This window comes from Oncorhynchus clarkii, chromosome 5, assembly GCF_045791955.1.
Source record: "Oncorhynchus clarkii lewisi isolate Uvic-CL-2024 chromosome 5, UVic_Ocla_1.0, whole genome shotgun sequence".
Classification (NCBI taxonomy): Eukaryota; Metazoa; Chordata; class Actinopteri; order Salmoniformes; family Salmonidae; genus Oncorhynchus; species Oncorhynchus clarkii.
In genome coordinates this window covers 59035151-59053122 of record NC_092151.1, presented here as the reverse complement: position 1 = coordinate 59053122, position 17972 = coordinate 59035151, and the positions used below count along the sequence as shown (strand labels likewise).

The following is a 17972-nucleotide window of genomic DNA, read 5'->3' as shown; positions in this document are numbered from 1 at the left end:
TGTGGTTCACAAGCTGGAGAGGCAAGCGCGGCAGGTACAGCCCACTGTGAACATGTGCTGCAGCGGCAGCGCCCAGGGGCAATTAGTGAGCAGCGGGCCCTGTGGCCGGGCCCCCCCCCTGGGAGCCTGATTGATTGGAGCCTCATCTTCCTAACGGGCTGGCACCATGCCACCAGCCAGGGACCAGGGGAGAGGAGAGGAGGGGCTGGGACGAAGAGAGGCTACTTCTCCACTGTGTCAGATCCTATCTCTATCCCTCACATACTACAGTAGGCCTAATAATATACTTCAGATACCGTCCTATAGCCATCCATTTATATTCAGAGATTTACAGTAGATAGATATTCACAGTCAGTGGATTTATAGAGTAGATAGGATAAAGGAGACAGAAGACAACAATTCTATCAAACTATATTTGTTTATTTTTTTAAGTAGATATTAAAGTTTTCTAGAACATGGACATCAACATTTCAGACAAAATAAAAGTAAACAGTAACAGAACTAGAACATATAACGAATAGGATGTCTATATGGGGATATAAAAAGTGTCCTGTATATTTTCAGATATAAACCTAAAATAAACTTCCCAAGTTTCTAGTGCATTTTTAAAATATTTTTTATATCTAAACTTTGGCTTAATCTTGGTCCCAGTATCACATGAGGAACAAACATTTCTAAACATATTGTTTAATGTTCAAACTAACCCTGTTTCTATGTTGGGTGTGAGGTCCTGAAAATACCTGACTAGAGTTAACAGCTAAAGAGTATGCACTGATAACATAAAAACTAGACAACTGCAATTCAATTAGAAAAAAAAGAACAGCCGACGTAATTAGCAAATCAGCAATGTTGAGCGTGAGAGGTGAGCATAGAATCCCATAACACATCAGTAAAACATCTGAATATTACTTTGTGTGTTGACCAATGGGGCTTTTACTGTCTATGACAAAGAAACATATTTATATCTGCAGTAACACAGAACTGATACTTTGTAAACTCCAGTCAAACAGTAAGTTGGATGAACTGACAATTCTGTGGAAACTTTTTTTAAACCGTTCTACTCTGTTACTCTGAACAAATCATATGTCCGGCAGCAGAGACATTTTGAGTTTCCTTTCAAAACAAATGCTACAACATTTCCACTTATGTGTAATGGAATTTCCTTCCTCCATATTGTGATAGTCTACACACTATCACTGAAATAATAGTAATTAAATGTTACCCCTTGCACATTGCAATAGGATGAATAATATTTACCTGGTAAAAGTATTGTCAAAATCAAAATGCTAAATTATTTTACATCAGAAATGTTTAATCCTATGTAGCCCTTGATATGACACGTTATCATTTAACAACGTGGTTGAAGATTGTCTTTTTTACCATACATAAACCATATGAAATATGCATATAGTCATTAACAAAACATTATGCCACAATGGACCCGTACACCCCATGTAGTATCTCTTCGACATATGCCAGAATAGACTATTCATGCTCTTTTTTCATTCCCGGGGTCTCGCTACAGAGGCCTATTTAGTGCAGTCTGTGACCGTTTTCCCCCTCGGACTTTAGACAAAGAAGATGGCTTGGATCAATTGTGCCGAACAAAGAGGAAACTATGTAGGGTGACACATCAGACCGTTCTCCTTCTGCTGCTCTGCACGTACACACAGTGACGGAAGGCCAAGCTGCCAACACGTTTTCTTCTCCAACAGCCACTGAGGCAAAAAAAAAAAAAAAAAATTACTTCAGTGGCCTCTTTCGCTCTGTCCCCCTGTCCTATTTCCACCCCTTTTGTGTGAGAGGGAGGTCTCCTGGCTTCCCTTCTCACTGTAGGAGGCTTACGCCATAGATCACTCTTTTCGACTGACCCAAACATGTTTAGCAGCTCTCCAAAAAAATTACTAGAACAGTTATTGCTTCCTCAGAGAATCAAGATGTCACATACTGAGGGTGCCATCAAATTCAGAGATTGGCTTTTAATATGTAGCACTCCTCAAGAACAATTCTCAAGAAAGAAGAGCCTTACATTGTTTGGCCTACCAGATCGTGAAAGAAGGTGTTGATATCAGTGTGTGTGTGCAGTCTATGGTGTGTATATCGACATGTGTGTTTGCAGTCTGAAGTTAGCCTCAGGGCAACCATCAATCTTCCTCAAGTCAATGACGACTAGGAGTAAATCACTTTCATAGATGTTAATTGGGTGTTAGAAGGTGTTCATGTCTTCTCAAATGAAATAGCATGACAGATTGTTTTACGCATCCCCAGCTGAAAGCTCCCTGAAAGCTTGAGCCAGGATATCTCAACCATGACCCCACAACCCACGGTGTGGACAGAGGCTCTCCACTATAAGTGCAGTCGAGACAGACAGAAATGTAGTGTTTCATCCGAGGTGGCGGTGGTATCCTTCTTCTCCAGGTGTTGAAATAACCTGACCATTATAACTGGATGAATGATTCTGTGGTTCAGGGTCATAGACATAGCGATTCATACTGCCGCAACCTTCAACTACTATTATGGGAGACATGGCATGGCCATTCACAAATACTGAGAGAATTACTGGTTAATTGACCTGTAAAATTCATGATAAATTAGACAATTGGATTAATTAGGAAAATACACAAACCTTAATTTGCAGAGTTAAATGTGACCGTGTGTGTGCAGAATGTATTTTCTGGAAGGATGTGGAGGGGACGTGAGTTGGTGTGTACTTATTATTACATTCAATGGTTAACAGCAAACAACAAAAACATTACAACTTCTCTTGCAAAGAATAAAAGACTATTGAGTAACAAAATGAACACATGGACAGGCTGAGTGATCTGCATTACAAACTTAAAATGCCCAACACTCTTTGGGATTTTCTGTGTCAAGTAGCTCAGTGGCTGGACAAGTTGTGGTCTGAGCTATATAGACATTGCATTGTGCTTTGTCACAAGCAAGAATGGTTATAGATCTTTAGCTAATGGCACAATTAGGCCTGGCCCAAAACCTGACTAGAGTGTACAGTGTTTGCATTTTTATAGAATTACTGAGAAGGAAGTATTTGTTGCCTTTTATGTTAAATCCAAACTATTAGATTAGGATAAAACATCTAAAAGTTGCCATCAAGGGCAATTAGTGTCCAGTGGAATCCTTGTTCCAGTTGCTTCATAAAAGTTCAGAAAAACAAAAAAGTATTCTATCATAACCTTGTTAATTTGAGCAGTCTTTGCAGTCCTTTTGGAAAATGGATGTTTGTGTAGTTACCTTTGCGAGGCCTTTCTTGACATTCTGTGTCATAGAATCCAGATTAAAAACCTTTTTGAATAGTGGCACAAAAAATATGCATCAACTTCCAATCCTTCACATCACTAGAATGGAAATCAAAAAAGAGACCAAGAACCATTCTAGTGCTGACAAAGGGTAGAAATGTCACTGGTGTTGGAAATCTTAGAAATATCATCAGTCGTAACTGAGCATTTGTTGGTGCCATCACTGCAATCCTGTTGTGTGAAAAATGCCATTATCATAGCCCAAAACCCCAATCATGACTGGAAACAGTTTCAATAGCTCTCCTCAGACCATCACATGGGCTGCCAGGTTTTGTCCATGGACTGGATGTGTTCCTTGGCTTTCATCCTCAGTGCGGCGATGCTGGAGCTCCTCTGGTCCACGTCCTCCATTGGGTATTTGTCGGTGAAAGGACCGGAACACTGGTATGGGGGTGGTGCCATGGACTGCATCCCCTGGCCCATGGGTGGGCTGTTGAGGAAGCTGTGGCTGGGGTAGCCACCCTGCAGGCCCTGTCCTGGGCCCATGAAACCCGGGATGCTGTGGACTGGGGTGGCGCTGGACAGAGGGGAGGTCAGCCAGGGGTCCAGGGGGAGGGCGTTGCTCATGGGCCCCATGTTGCTGTGCATGGGTGGCCGGTTGAAGGAGAGCATGGGCGAGTCATGCAGCTTCATGGTGCTGGCGTCCATCTTCTCCTGGCGCCTCCATTTGGCTCTGCGGTTCTGGAACCACACCTAGAGGAAGGCAGAGGGTTTGGATTTATAGTCCAGAGTATTTACAGCACCGATCGTTCCAATTGGTACCAAATGGGTTTAGAATTGTGCTTTATCAAGCTACCTATTTTGGTTTCTTAGTATCCTCATAAATAAATAATCATTGTATTGAAATGTTCTGAGACCTTCAGTGTTGTCCTTGTTTTGACCTGCTCTAAGACTTAGCCCCCTTTGCACTGCTGTCTTGCACAATTGTTGGGATGTCCCTAGAGAACCTGGGACCTGAGCCATTGTCAGCAAGGTTTGGACAGTGACACTTGTCTTAATTTAAAGTTTGGTACCTACTGGAGTCTCAGAGCACCTATGGGCATAATGTGCTGATGTGGAGCATGTTCAGGCCCTACAGTAAAACGTCATCCCTCAGCAGGTCAAGTCCATAATATCAATATTTTAGCTGCATCCGTCTCTATTCAAGTAAACCATCTAAATAAATCATCATCAACTAATTGAACAGTGGTATTCTTGAATGGTTAGTATTTTGGATTTCTACATTTTGTTGGATTGGAAAAATAAGCAATTTGCCAATTGTAATGCACTCCAATCAATTGCCCTGGGCGCTTCGTGAACAACAGCTATAGTTGTATTTACAGTACAGAGTATTTTAACTGTACTGACCAATCTTAATCATTTCGACCTTCATCCATACCTACTGTGTCATTTTGCCGTGCTTTAAGACTTTGCCCTTAGATTCTGCTATAAGACCTTGCCCTTTTTTCTGCACTATGCCCTGCTAAGACAACCTTCTTATGTCTGACCTGAGCTTGTGTGGGCAGGACACAGCTTGCTTTGTTACTTGTCTGTATTTATAGTGTAACGCCTGCTGTGAGTGACCTTGAAGCTCCTGAGGATCTAGAAATCGGCCCAACAGTAAAGATGTCCTATCGTCACTCCCCATTATCATCTAAAGATTCAGAGAAGGTATTTCTGACCCACTGAGGTTTTTCATTAGAAAACATAAGCCCTTTAACCATTTAACTCACCTGCTGATGTAAAAAAAAGGCTTTATAAATACATTTGATTGATGATTGATATTCAGCTTCAATCAATTTACCTGGGGGCTGAATTCACATTGGATCAAGGTTGCACCTGATCAGAGATGTTAGTATTTGAGTCCACTCCTAGTCACAATGATTGGCAAGAAAGTCAGAGGAGTTGACCAGGGCAGAGCACAGTACCAGTAAAAGTGGTGGTGGACAAACCTACCTGAACTCTGACTTCAGGCAGGTTAACCTTCATAGCCAGCTCCTCACGGCTGTACACGTCGGGGTAGTGAGACTTCTCGAAGGCACGCTCCAGCTCGTGCAGCTGGTACGTGGTGAAGGTGGTGCGGTTGCGTCGGTGCTTCTTCTTGGGCTGCTCTTCCTCGCAGGGCTCCGGACTTTTCCCTCCATTGCTATCCACACTCTTCCTCAGATCACTAATTTCCCCATCACACTTGTCCGAGTACAGTCCTGAATCTGTAGAGCCCATAGCGAGAGAGGGAAGAGATTCACATTAGATGAAACCATCAACAAAGTGACTTGGACTCATTTTGATTTAACCAAACAAGCTTCTTTGGCTTTCTTTGCAAAGGTAAGTCGTTCATTCTCAAGCTTTGCGTAGTTAAGTATCGTTAGCTTGTGAGACAAATGTTGGTTTCAGGCTCTCCTATCATCAATAGCCATATGTTATGTCTAATCAACATGTCTGTCTTCGCTAGACAGGGATTCTTCACAATTAAAAGGCCAATGTGAATGAAAAATCATTGAAATGGGAAAAGAGGAAAAAGACAGTGAAGAAAGGTCTAGCTGTTGAAGAGTTAGGGGTTGACAAAAGCTGAAAACATGGAATATTCAAATGAGCTCCACAACCCCTTAATAACTTGTTTGTTCTGAAAACGTCCCAGGACACACACATTTGACACCTGCAACAATAGGCTACTGTAGGCCAAATAAAGCTGAAGTTGTGCCTTACTCTACGCATGCAGAAAGACATGTAGATTGTCCTCCTGCCTTGTAACGAAGCATACATGAGCAGCATACATGAGCAGCATACATGAACAGCATACATGAACAGCATACACGGCGCTGACTCGCTAAGGCTTTCACTGCAGGTTTCCACTAATCCTCAGAGGGAAACAGATGCAGCCTGTTAATTCCTCTGATAGCTTCCATGTATTCTTAACTGTAATCTACGTAGGACCTTCATTTGTATCAGTCCCATAATCAGGAAAATACTGTAAACATTACAAGGTAAAAGCCATAAAACGCTGTCATCGTGGTTGTTGAATTGGAATTATCAAAAAAGGGTAATCAAATTATATTGGGCACAAAGATGACCATCAGATCAGTTGTCTACGCTTCAGCCATCATAGCAGTGATCTGTGCACTAGTCCTGTCTGGTATAATTCATTATTGGTAAACACATTATCTATCGGGACACTTTATTGGGACAGCCTTTATTGACACATTTGAAATATTACTTCATAATGGTAACATTACTCTCTTATCAATTCTGTAATTTGTCCCTCACATAAAAGTAATAGGTTGTCAGTTTGGGTTGGTATTGTGGGTGATATTCATGACCAGTTCCCAATGACCACATAACTGTATAGCACATGGAGAGATAGGGACTCTTTGGGTGTTTCACTTTACAGCAGTGGTATTCAAACTTTTTCGCCAGAATTTCAGAATTTCATTTTTTCCCCAGTAATTTCTCGAGACCTCACCCCAACCAAGCACAATCTTAAAAATCTGTACATTTAAATTTTTACATAAACAAATAACCTTCAATTCATTACATTTTCATGTTTTTTTTTCTAATTATTTTTCTGAAAAATGTTTGTACATCGTCCCATACAATAATCTGTACTCTTTGTTAAATTATAAATAAATAAAATATTATTTAAATTTTGGCGACCAGGTCGCGACCCCAACTATGGATACCATTACTTTACAGTATCAAGCAAAAACTTGATGAAAAAAACCTTATTGCACAATCACCAAACTAAATATGGCTAGCCCAACCCAGTTCAAACCCATGACAAGTAGGAACTAACAAACCCAAACCTTGCTGAATGGATCTTCATATCAAACCAGTGCTTGATAGAATCAGGACAGAAAGCCAAGAAAAACCTTTAATTCCCAGACAGGGGCAGCTAGGAGGATTTTGGGGTCCATTGATCTATCTCTCATTAACAGCCTACGACAATGCCCATAGTGGCACAATGGAGGGGTCAGGCTGGGTTCAGTGACCAGCTCCCTGCCTGTCGGCCTGTCGGAACCGCCCGTCTAAAGACCTTGTCATGTTTACAGTCCAGCAGAAAACCTCAATGTGGAGGGGACAAAGTGACGCGATGTAGTACAAAATGCCCATTCAGACGGAACAGGGATGACTAACAAGTCAGTTATGTGTTAAGGACATGTAAATTAGTGCTGAATGTTAAGTGGAAACAAACAAGAATTTAGCCATTGCTGTTGCACTGGTTGAACAGTGCTTATGATCATATTTTATAATAACCAACACTGTCATAAGACACTTCCAATTACGTTGTAATTTCATGAGTCATCAAATGCTGGTTTGTGCTACGTGTTTCACTAAAACCTTTGTTTTTATGACCCCATAGATAGTAACCAGAATGTAAAAACTACCATAGATTAAAAAACGTCACATTTTATGCAGAGTTGAAATGTTAATGAAATGAAACTGCACCACTGTAAAATCTCATCTGTGTCCCAGAGAAGATTAGGGGAATTCCACAAGGGGATGGGATTTGGGATGAAACCCCCTCACCGTCTTGTTTTGTGATTTATCTCTCAATCTCAGCATGATTTCACAGTATTTACAAGGTACAGACACATGTCATCTACTGCCCCCCCTAGAGATACAATATAATGTTCTATTTCATTCTGTGAGCTGTTGAGAAACGACCCGGACTCTCTGCAAGGCTACAACCAATGCAGCCATTGAGGTCATCGTCGCCTCAACGCATTGATGCAATGGAAATAATCAAGTCTTAATGACTTAAGTAAAGCTGCTAATCATTACATCACATAAAGACAAAGGGAAGTGTGCAAGTTCAGGCATCATAGACAGGATCCTCCGACACACTTTGTGGTCCACTTAAATTAAATGTTGGTATGAAAATTTGAATTAAATGAAAAATACACATTATCATGTATTTGTTTGGTGTCTTCCCCTGCCATCTAGATTGCATGTGATTGTGTGTGTTTTAATGCCACACTTTAAGTCTGTAATGTGCCTTATTGTATGACTGTGACAATAAAATGTCCCCCTTGGTAATCAATACAATACATTTAATACAATCAATCTTCTGTCTCCTTGACCTCATCTTAGCTGCTTCCTACAGGCAGTATGTTCCTATCAAATGCAGCAAAGCTTGAAGTGAGAGGGCTTGATTGATAACTTATGAACATCAGCGAAGCACTAGTCGACGTGTCTTAATGTGTTTTGGCCTCAAACATATACTGTACATGCAGAGAGTGGGCTGTCCATAAATGCCCCAGAATCAGAACAGTGATTTACAGTATGCCCAGTGGAGTGTTTATCTCACACCTAAGAGACTCACCATGGTAGGACTGCTGCTCTGAGAGGTGCCCGTAGGGGTGTGCTGGGTCCTGCTTCCCAGGGTCTCCCAGGCCATCCACGCCCACTTTGTGAAGCCCTGGGCCCCCAGATGGGCTGAGCAGGGGGTCCTGGTCTTTGCTGAAGCCCAGGATGACATCAATGCTGTGGACGCGGCCCCCCATCGCCGCCCCCCCTCCTTTCACCATCTCGTGGAAGTTACTGGGTGAGAGGCAGCTGTCGTCCACCATGCTCATGGTATCCAGTGATAAATGCATTTGAACGTTTGGATGCTCTCTCTATCCTTTAGCGGGGGAAAGTAGACTTGGCTCGGCTTTGTGAAGGAACAGGTCCAAGGATGAGTTTTAAAGAGATGTCCTCCACAAGTTCTGTGCACCTGCAAAACAAAGTCACAGTCATCACATGATCAGAAGCCAGTCTTGAGTCTTTGCCATTTAGTAGTGCCACATCAACATTCTCAAACACTGTCATATACTACCAGTACTACCTACCACCACTATAACATACAATCAATAATTGTACTAACATAATCTATTCAATATCAACAAAATATCAGCAAACATTTTGGGGGGCTAAATCAATCAATCAATCAAATGTATTTCTAAAGCCCTTTTTACGTCAGCCGATGTCACAATGTGCTATACAGCAATAGTTAAATGGTTTTATGGTATATGTGTTGTCTATCAGAACATGGATCTGTCACTGAGGTTTATCTTTTAATGAGCCATGATATAATTATAAAGCGGATGATAAAAGACAGAGCCTCTTTATTCTATTGCATAAACTCATTACCAAGCACATTGAGTGCAATGAAATTGATATGCGTGATTGACGTGGTAGACTTTAGTATATTATACAGCATTAACATAAAATCAATCTGTATTTGTATTTATTATGGATCACCATTAGCTGCTCCTGGGGCCAGCAAAAATGAAGGCATAATACATTAGAATAAAAATGTTAAACGTTAAAATAGATTTTAAAACAGATTTCACAATCCATTGTGTGCCCTCAAGCCACTACTCTTCTACAATACACAATACAGGTGTATGTGTGTGTAGAGTGTGTATGGTATGTGAGTTTGTATGTGAGTGTTTGCTGTTCCATAAGGTGTATTTGTATCCGTTTTGTTTTATCTGGTTTTACTGCTGGCGTGAGTTACTTGATGTGGAATAGAGTTCCTTGTAGTCATGGCTCTATGTAGTACTGTGTGGCTCCCAAAGTCTGTTCTGGACTTGGGGACTGTGAAGAGACCTCTGGTGGCATGTCTTGTGGGGTATGCATGGGTGTCCAAGCTGTGTGCTCGTAGTTTAAACAGACATCTTGGTGCATTCAACATGTCAATACCTCTCACAAAAACAATTAGTGATGATGTCAATCTCTCCTCCACCTTGAGCCTTGCGAGATTGACATGCATATTATTAATGTTAGCTCTACGTGTACATTTAAGGGCCTGCCGTGCTTGCCTGTTCTGGGACAGTTGTAATTTTCCCAAGTCCCCCTATGTGGGACCTGACCACATGACTGGTCAGTAGTCCAGGTGTGACAAAACTAGGGCCTGTAGGACCTGCCTTGTTGATATGGTTGTTAATCAAAGACAAGTTGATAAATTGCTTTCTGAAATATCTTATTTACATAGCTATATTTAACACGTTTATAATGACATAGACAGGCCCACAGCTTGAAGTTTAGGGCAAAAGTTAAATTTGACAGAAAAAAAACTTTGCTTTGGAGCAAAATCTTGTTTAACATGAATGTATAAAATATTAACCATGAAATTGTAATACGTAGCTTTATACAGTAGAGGTAAGAAACCCTTTACTGAATAAATATACATAAACTTAAAAGGACCAAATGTGAAATTAACAAAATGTAATTATGCCCTACATATTATACATTTGCATAGTTGTATTGTATTGTACTCTGTTGCATTGTATTCTATGATATTCAATATAATATAGTTGAATGATATTCAAGAGCACATGTTTAAGCACTAGGCATATCATAATTGTATTAAAATATACAAAGTACAATGCATAGTCCTTAAAATGCAGAATCTTTGTATTTTATATTTAACTGATACTGTAATTCTATACTTTGTGGAAAACAAAAATGGTTTCCAATACTAACAACATTCTCACTTTCAGTGTCCATCTCCTCAGATTTAAATGTCATATAGACACATTATGTTAGACTAATAAAACGTTAACCTTTCTTTTATAGTTGCCTAAATGTCACCAACATTTGCGGTGGTAATAGTAATAGCGGTTTGAACCTACCTTTGAAGAAATGACGTGCTGAGCGCATGAAGTTGAACTGTCAATATTCCACCTGTTTCCTCCAACACTTCACTTCAACTACTGAGGTAGTTCACGCCCCTTGTCCGGGTGCTGCACACCAAAGCCGCGCAAATCTCAAACCCTGTCTATTTTACCTTGCATCCTCTCTAGCCTTTCTTCAAAAACAATGTGCATAATACGCTGAAAAAAACAACAAAACGTGTGTGCACAAAACAAGCTTGACAACTAATGTGGTTTTGTTGCAGGCTATAGTCTTTTCAAAGTGCAGAGAGAGAGTAGCCTAGTGCTGGTGAATGGAAATAAAATGAGCGGATTACAGAGGTTATTAATTGGAATCCTTCCCCTTTAAGAATGATTGACAGTTGTTTTCTAGTCAAGTAATTGCAGTAAATGTAGCTTACATTCACCCCACAGGAGGAGGCTGGGGCTAATGAAGCCATGACAAGACTTTCTTTCAGAAATCTATTGTTTTAAAGACAAAGGTCTGACTGAAAGTTTTCACTAATCCCCTCATTATTCCAGAGAAAGACTACATAAAAACTCTGGTAGGGACAAGTTATACATGGTGCATGAGAATGGAGAACAGCGTGAAGACCTGAACTCATGTTGACACATTTTTTTAAACATTTTGAAAAGCTTTCAATTTTGAGTAAATATTAATTTAACGTATGATAGAAGAAAACGTTTTAATATTAAACTTAAATCAGAAGTCAAAGTAAATATCCAGCTACAACGTATTTCAAATGCATTTATGCAACATGAAAAGTGACAGATAATATAATTAGCAATATGTATTTCAAATCAGTTTGTTCGTTTGCAATAGAAAAACAGAAAAGCAAATGACAGTCATCAGCATGGAGCTTTTACTTCTTGAGGCAATTAGTATTGCAAGTAGTAAATCAATCAATGACCCATCACTAATGAGGGGAATTAAACATGGGGGAAAACTAATGCAATTAAATGCAATTAACTTGCCTAACTTGGAGAGAGGTTAAAAACAATGAAATTAAAATGTACCTCAATTAACAAATAGTAATGTAAAAAATAATGTTTTCAAATAATACACTGGATGTATTACATTAATACACTGGATGTGGTCATACTGAACTTGTAAAACATCCAATTATACACATCTATAGCACACCTATGTAATGAGGCATAATTAACATAAAGTAATATGTTTACAACCTGTAGCTACAAAATGTATGATGGCTAGTGGACATAATATGTCCAATAAAGAAAATAAACAATTAGTGACCAGATCAATTCAAGAGGAGTGATCTCAGACCTGTTTAACAGCTCATTAAGGATTTAACCCGAATTGTGTCAATTGGCTTGGACTAATTGTTGCAAGTGTTCATTACATGATCATACCATGGTCAATCCACATATACTAAATCACTATGACACATAGAAACAATGAATGGAATTTTGTCACATAGCACTATTTTAATCAATTTTCTGTGGTTTATTTTTAATAAATCACGGTGATAATGCATAAGGAATCAAAATTAAGATTAGCATATGACTAAAAAGGTTGCAAAATACACGAAACAAAAACAATTACATTATTTACTAACATAATTCATATTGGCCCATCTATAACTTTTTGTCACATAAACATGTTCCTGTGTCGATGGAGGTATTTGGGATGATGCTGTTGTTTTAAGAGAGTATTTGCACCAGTTGGCCACTCTGAAACCTTGCCTGGGCTTGGAGAGGTGAGTGCCACAGAGATCAACCCTGCCTTTAATGAGATTAAGGACTTTTCCAGAGATTTCCGCTGACCTGTACGGAAGTCCAGTGAGGACATGTGAATTCATTAAAAAAAAATGGTTTTATCGATATGCCAAAATATATATTTTTTGTGGTCACAACATATCAAAAGTTGTTTTGTCGAGATCACATGATAATTTTCTCATGATCTGTCACGTCCTGACCTTAGTTCTTTTTTTATGTCTCTATTTTAGTTTGGTCAGGGCGTGAGTTGGGGTGGGCATTCTATGTTTTGTGTTCTATGTTTTCTATTTCTATGTGTTTGGCCTGGTATGGTTCCCAATCAGAGGCAGCTGGCATCATTGTCTCTGATTGAGAACCATACTTAGGTAGCCTGTTCCCACCTGGTGTTTGTGGGTAGTTGTTTTCTGTGTCTGTATTTTCACCATACAGAACTGTTTCGATTTTCGTTGTTTCACGTTTGTTATTTTGTGTTCAGTTGTAATAAATTTAACATGGACACGTACCACGCTGCATATTGGTCTGAACCTTCCTATTCCTGTTCCTCAGATGAAGAAGATCGTTACATGATCACAACATAACAAACTTTTTTTTTGTAGAGAGCACAAGATAAACTCTATAAATAGGAGTGAACGTGTTGATGATACATTGACAGTATGGCTGAGGCGGCAGAGCCCATGGTGGATCAGCACACCCGTTTTTATTTTGTTTGTGGATTAACCCAGGCAGAAATAGTTTTATGTATGTCAGTTACAGATGGCATCCAGTGTTGGCTCCAATGAAATTCAATTTTAAAGACGTGAAAGTGTGGTTGCGCAGCTAATTGAATTGAATTGAATGTGAAATGTTCAGTGAAAGAGGAGTTAACATTGAGATCTCTGGTTCTAGACTACCAATGAAAGTTTACCAGACTACCAATAATAGTTTAATTTAATCTCTTTAATAGTTTTAACGGGAATGTTGGCTTGTCAATAGCAGCAAAAACAATCACAAACAACAATTAAAAAGTAGAAAAATTGTCACGTTCTGACCTTTATTTCCTTTGTTTTGTCCCACACTTCCCTCTACAACTGGATCCTGGACTTCCTGACAGGCCGCCCCCAGGTGGTGAGGGTAGGTAGCAACACATCTGCCACGCTGATCCTCAACACTGGAGCTCCCCAGGGGTGCGTGCTCAGTCCCCTCCTGTACTCCCTGTTCACCCACGACTGCATGGCCAGGCACGACTCCAACACCATCATTAAGTTTGCTGATGACACAACAGTGGTAGGCCTGATCACCGACAACGACGAGACAGCCAATAGGGAGGTCAGAGACCTGGCTGGGTGGTGCCAGAATAACATCGTATTCCTCAACGTAACTAAGACTAAGGAGATGATTGTGGACTACAGGAAAAGGAGCACCGAGCACGTCCCCATTCTCATCGACGGGGCTGTAGTGGAGCAGGTTCAGAGCTTCAATTTCCATCAACAACAAACTACATTGGTTCAAACACACCAAGACAGTCGTGAAGAGGGCACGACAAAGCCTATTCCCACTCAGGAAACTAAAAAAATGTGGCATGGGTCCTGATATCCTCAAAAGGTTATACAGCTGCAACATGGAGAGCATCCTGACCGGTTGCATAACTGCCTGGTACAGCAATTCCTCGGCCTCTTACCGCAAGGCACTTCAGAGGGTAGTGCTTACGGCCCAGTATATCACTGGGGCAAAGCTGCCTGCCATCCAGGACCTCTACACCAGGCGATATCAGAGGAAGGCCCTAAAAAATGTCAAAGACCCCAGCCACCCCAGTCATAGACTGTTCTCTCTACTACTGCATGGCAAGCGGTACCGGAGTGCCAAGTCTAGGACAAAAAGGCTTCTCAACAGTTTTTACACCCAAGCCATAAGACTCCTGAAGAGGTAACCAGATGGTTACCCAGACTATTTGCATTGTGTCACCCCCCCAACCCCTCTTTTACGCTGTTGCTGCTCTCTGTTTATCTTATATGCATGGTCACTTTAACTATACATTCATGTACATACTACCTTGGGCTATCTGCATTGTGTCCCACCACCCTCCAACCCCTCTTTTTACGCTTCTGCTACTCTCTGTTCATCATATATGCATAGTCACTTTAACGATACCTACATGTACATACTACCTCAATAAGCCTGACTAACAGGTGTCTGTATATAGCCTTGCTACTCTTTTTATTTCTTTACTTACCTACACACACACATACCTTTTTTTTTCGCACCATTGGTTAGAGCCTGTAAGTAAGCGTTTCACTTTGTATTCGGCGCATGTGACAAATAGACTTTGATTTGATTTGAAGTCTAAAGATAAGTTTAAGATGCTATGTAGATTAGTTTTAGGTTGCCTAACTTTAAAGGAATAAAAAGCTGTTCAGGAACAATGCTCCTGGCCAAATCAGTTGTTCTCTGTCTGCCATAATGTGACTAAATCAAATCAAATTTTATTCGTCACATCTTCCCGAATACAACAGGTGCAGACCTTACTGTGAAACGCTTACTTACAAGCCCTTAATTAACCAACAATGCAGTTCAAGAAATAGAGTTAAGAAAATATTGACTAATAAACTAAAGTTTAAAAAAAGTAATTAATCTCAAGATAACACCATACATTTACATAACAATAATGAGGCTATATACAGGGGGTACCGGTACCGAGTCATTGTGCGGGGGTACAGGTTAATCGAGGTAATTTTTAAAGTGACTAAGCATAGATATTAAACAGCGAGTAGCAGCAGTTTAAAAACAAAAGGGAGGGGGGTTCAATGTAAATAGTCCAGGTGGCCATTTGATTAGTTCAGCAGTCTTATGGCTTGGGGGTTGAGCCTTTTGGCGCTCTGGTACCGCTTGCCGTGCCATAGCAGAGAGAACAGTCTATGACTTGGGTGACTGGAGAGTCTTTGACAATTCTTTGGGCCTTCCTCTGACACCGCCTAGTATATAGGTCCTGGTTGTCAGGAAGCTTACCCTCAGATTTTATTTTATTTATTTTTATTTCACCTTTATTTAACCAGGTAGGCTAGTTGAGAACAAGTTCTCATTTGCAACTGCTACCTGGCCAAGATAAAGCAAAGCAGTGTGACACAGACAACAACACAGAGTTACACATGGAGTAAACAATAAACAAGCCAATAACACAAACAAGTCAATGACACAGTAGAGAAAATAAATATACAGTGTGTACAGTGTGTGTCTATATACAGTGTGTGCAAAAGGCATGAGGAGGTAAGCAATAAATAGGCCATAGGAGCGAATAGTTTAGCAGATTAACACTGAAGTGAAAAATGAGCAGATGATGATGTGCAAGTAGAGATACTGGTGTGCAAAAGAGCATAAAAGTAAATCAAATAAAAACAGTATGGGGATGAGATAGGTAGATTGGGTGGGCTATTTACAGATGGACTATGTACAGCTGCAGCGATCGGTTAGCTGCTCAGATAGTTGATGTTTAAAGTTGGTGAGGGAAATAAAAGTCCCCAACTTCAGCGATTTTTGCAATTCGTTCCAGTTACTGGCAGCAGAGAACTGCTGAGCAGTTGACATACCAGGCGGTAATGCAACCGGTAATGCCCTCAATGTTGCAGCTGTAGAACTTTTTGAGGATCTGGGGACCCATGCCAAATATTTTCAGTCTCCTGAGGGGGAAAGGTGCTGTCGTGCCCTCTTCACAACTGTCTTCATGTGTTTGGACCATGATAGTTTGCTGGTGATGTGGACACCAAGGAACTTGAAACTCTCGACCCACTCCACTTCAGCCCCGTCGATGTTAATGGGGGCCTGTTTGGCCCTCCTTTTCCTGTAGTCCATGATCAGACCCTTTTGTCTTGATCACATTGAGAGAGAGTTTGTGGTCCTGGCACCACACTGTCAGGTGTCTGACCTCCTCCATATAGGCTGTCTCATTGTTGTCGGTGATCAGGCCTACCACTGTTGTGTCATCAGCAAACTTAATGACGGTGTTGGAGTCGTGCTTGGCCACGCAGTCGTGGATGAACAGGAAGTACAGGAGGGGACTGAGGACGCATCCCTGAGGGGCCCCAGTGTTGAGGATCAGCATGGCAGATGTGTTGTTGCCTACCCTTACCATCTGGGGGTGGCCCTTCAGGAAGTCCAGGATCCAGTTACAGAGGGAGGTGTTTAGTCCCAGGGTCCTTAGCTTAGTGATGAGCTTTGTGGGCACTATGGTGTTGAAAGCTGAGCTGAAGTCAATGAACAGCATTCTCACATAGGTGTTCCCTTTGTCCAGTGTAGAGTGCGATTGAGATTGAGTCATCTGTGGATCTGTTGGGGCGGTATGCGTATTGGAGTAGGTCTAGGGTTTCTGGCATGATGGTGTTGATGTGAGCCATGACCAGCCTTTCAAGCACTTCATGGCTACCGACGTGAATGCTACGGAGAGTGCTGAATGCTATCATTTAGGCAGGTTACCTTCGCTATCTTGGGCACAGGGACTATGGTGGTCTGTTTGAAACATGTAGGTATTAGAGACTCGGCCAGGGAGAGATTGAAAATGTCAGTGAAGACACTTGCAAGTTGGTCCGCGCATGCTTTGAGTACACGTCCTGGTAATCCGTCTGGCCCCGTGGCTTTGTGAATGTTGACCTGTTTAAAGGTCTTGCTCACATCGGCTATGGAGAGCGTGATCACACAGTCGTCCAGAACAGCTGGTGCTCTCATGCATGCCTCAGTGTTTCTTGCCTCAAAGTGAGCATAAAAGGCATTTAGGTCATCTGGTAGGCTCGCATCACTGGGCAGCTCGTGGCTGGGTTTCCCTTTGTAGTCCGTAATAGTGTTCAAGCCCCGCCACATCCGACGAGCATCAGAGCCGGTGTAGTAGGATTCTATCTTTGCCTGGTTGATTGTTCGTCTGAGGGCATAGCGGGATTTCTTATAAGCGTCCAGATTAGTGTCCCGCTCTTTGAAAGCTGAGCTCTAGCCTTTAGCTCGGTGCGGATGTTGCCTGTAATCCATGGCTTCTGGTTGGGAAATGTACGTACGTTCACTGTGGGGACGACGTCATCAATACATTTATTGACAAAGCTGGTGACTGAGGTATACTCCTCAATGCCATTGGATGAATCACAGAACATATTCCAGTCTGTGCTAGCAAAACAGTCCTGTAGCGTAGCATCCGAGTCATCTGACCACTTCTGTATTGAGCAAGTCACTGGTACTTCCTGCTTTCGTTTTTGCTTGTAAACAGGAATCAGGAGGATAGAATTATGATCAGATTTGCCAAATGGAGGACGAGGGAGAGCTTTGTATGCGTGTCTGTGCGTGGAGTAAA

At 41.2% G+C, this 17972-nt stretch overlaps 1 protein-coding gene across 1 annotated transcript; it reads right to left on the bottom strand.

Annotated features, from left to right (window-relative positions):
* Nucleotides 1–2717: 2717 nt before the first annotated feature.
* LOC139410124 (retinal homeobox protein Rx1-like) lies at nt 2718–11210 on the bottom strand. Its single transcript, XM_071155569.1, has 4 exons — nt 10910–11210; nt 8614–9006; nt 5250–5503; nt 2718–4007 (listed from the first exon to the last, which is right to left on the bottom strand). The coding sequence occupies exons 2-4, from the start codon at nt 8885–8887 to the stop codon at nt 3567–3569; spliced, it is 969 nt and encodes a 322-aa protein (XP_071011670.1). The 5' UTR covers nt 8888–9006; nt 10910–11210; the 3' UTR covers nt 2718–3566.
* Between the last annotated feature and the right edge of the window lie 6762 nt (nt 11211–17972).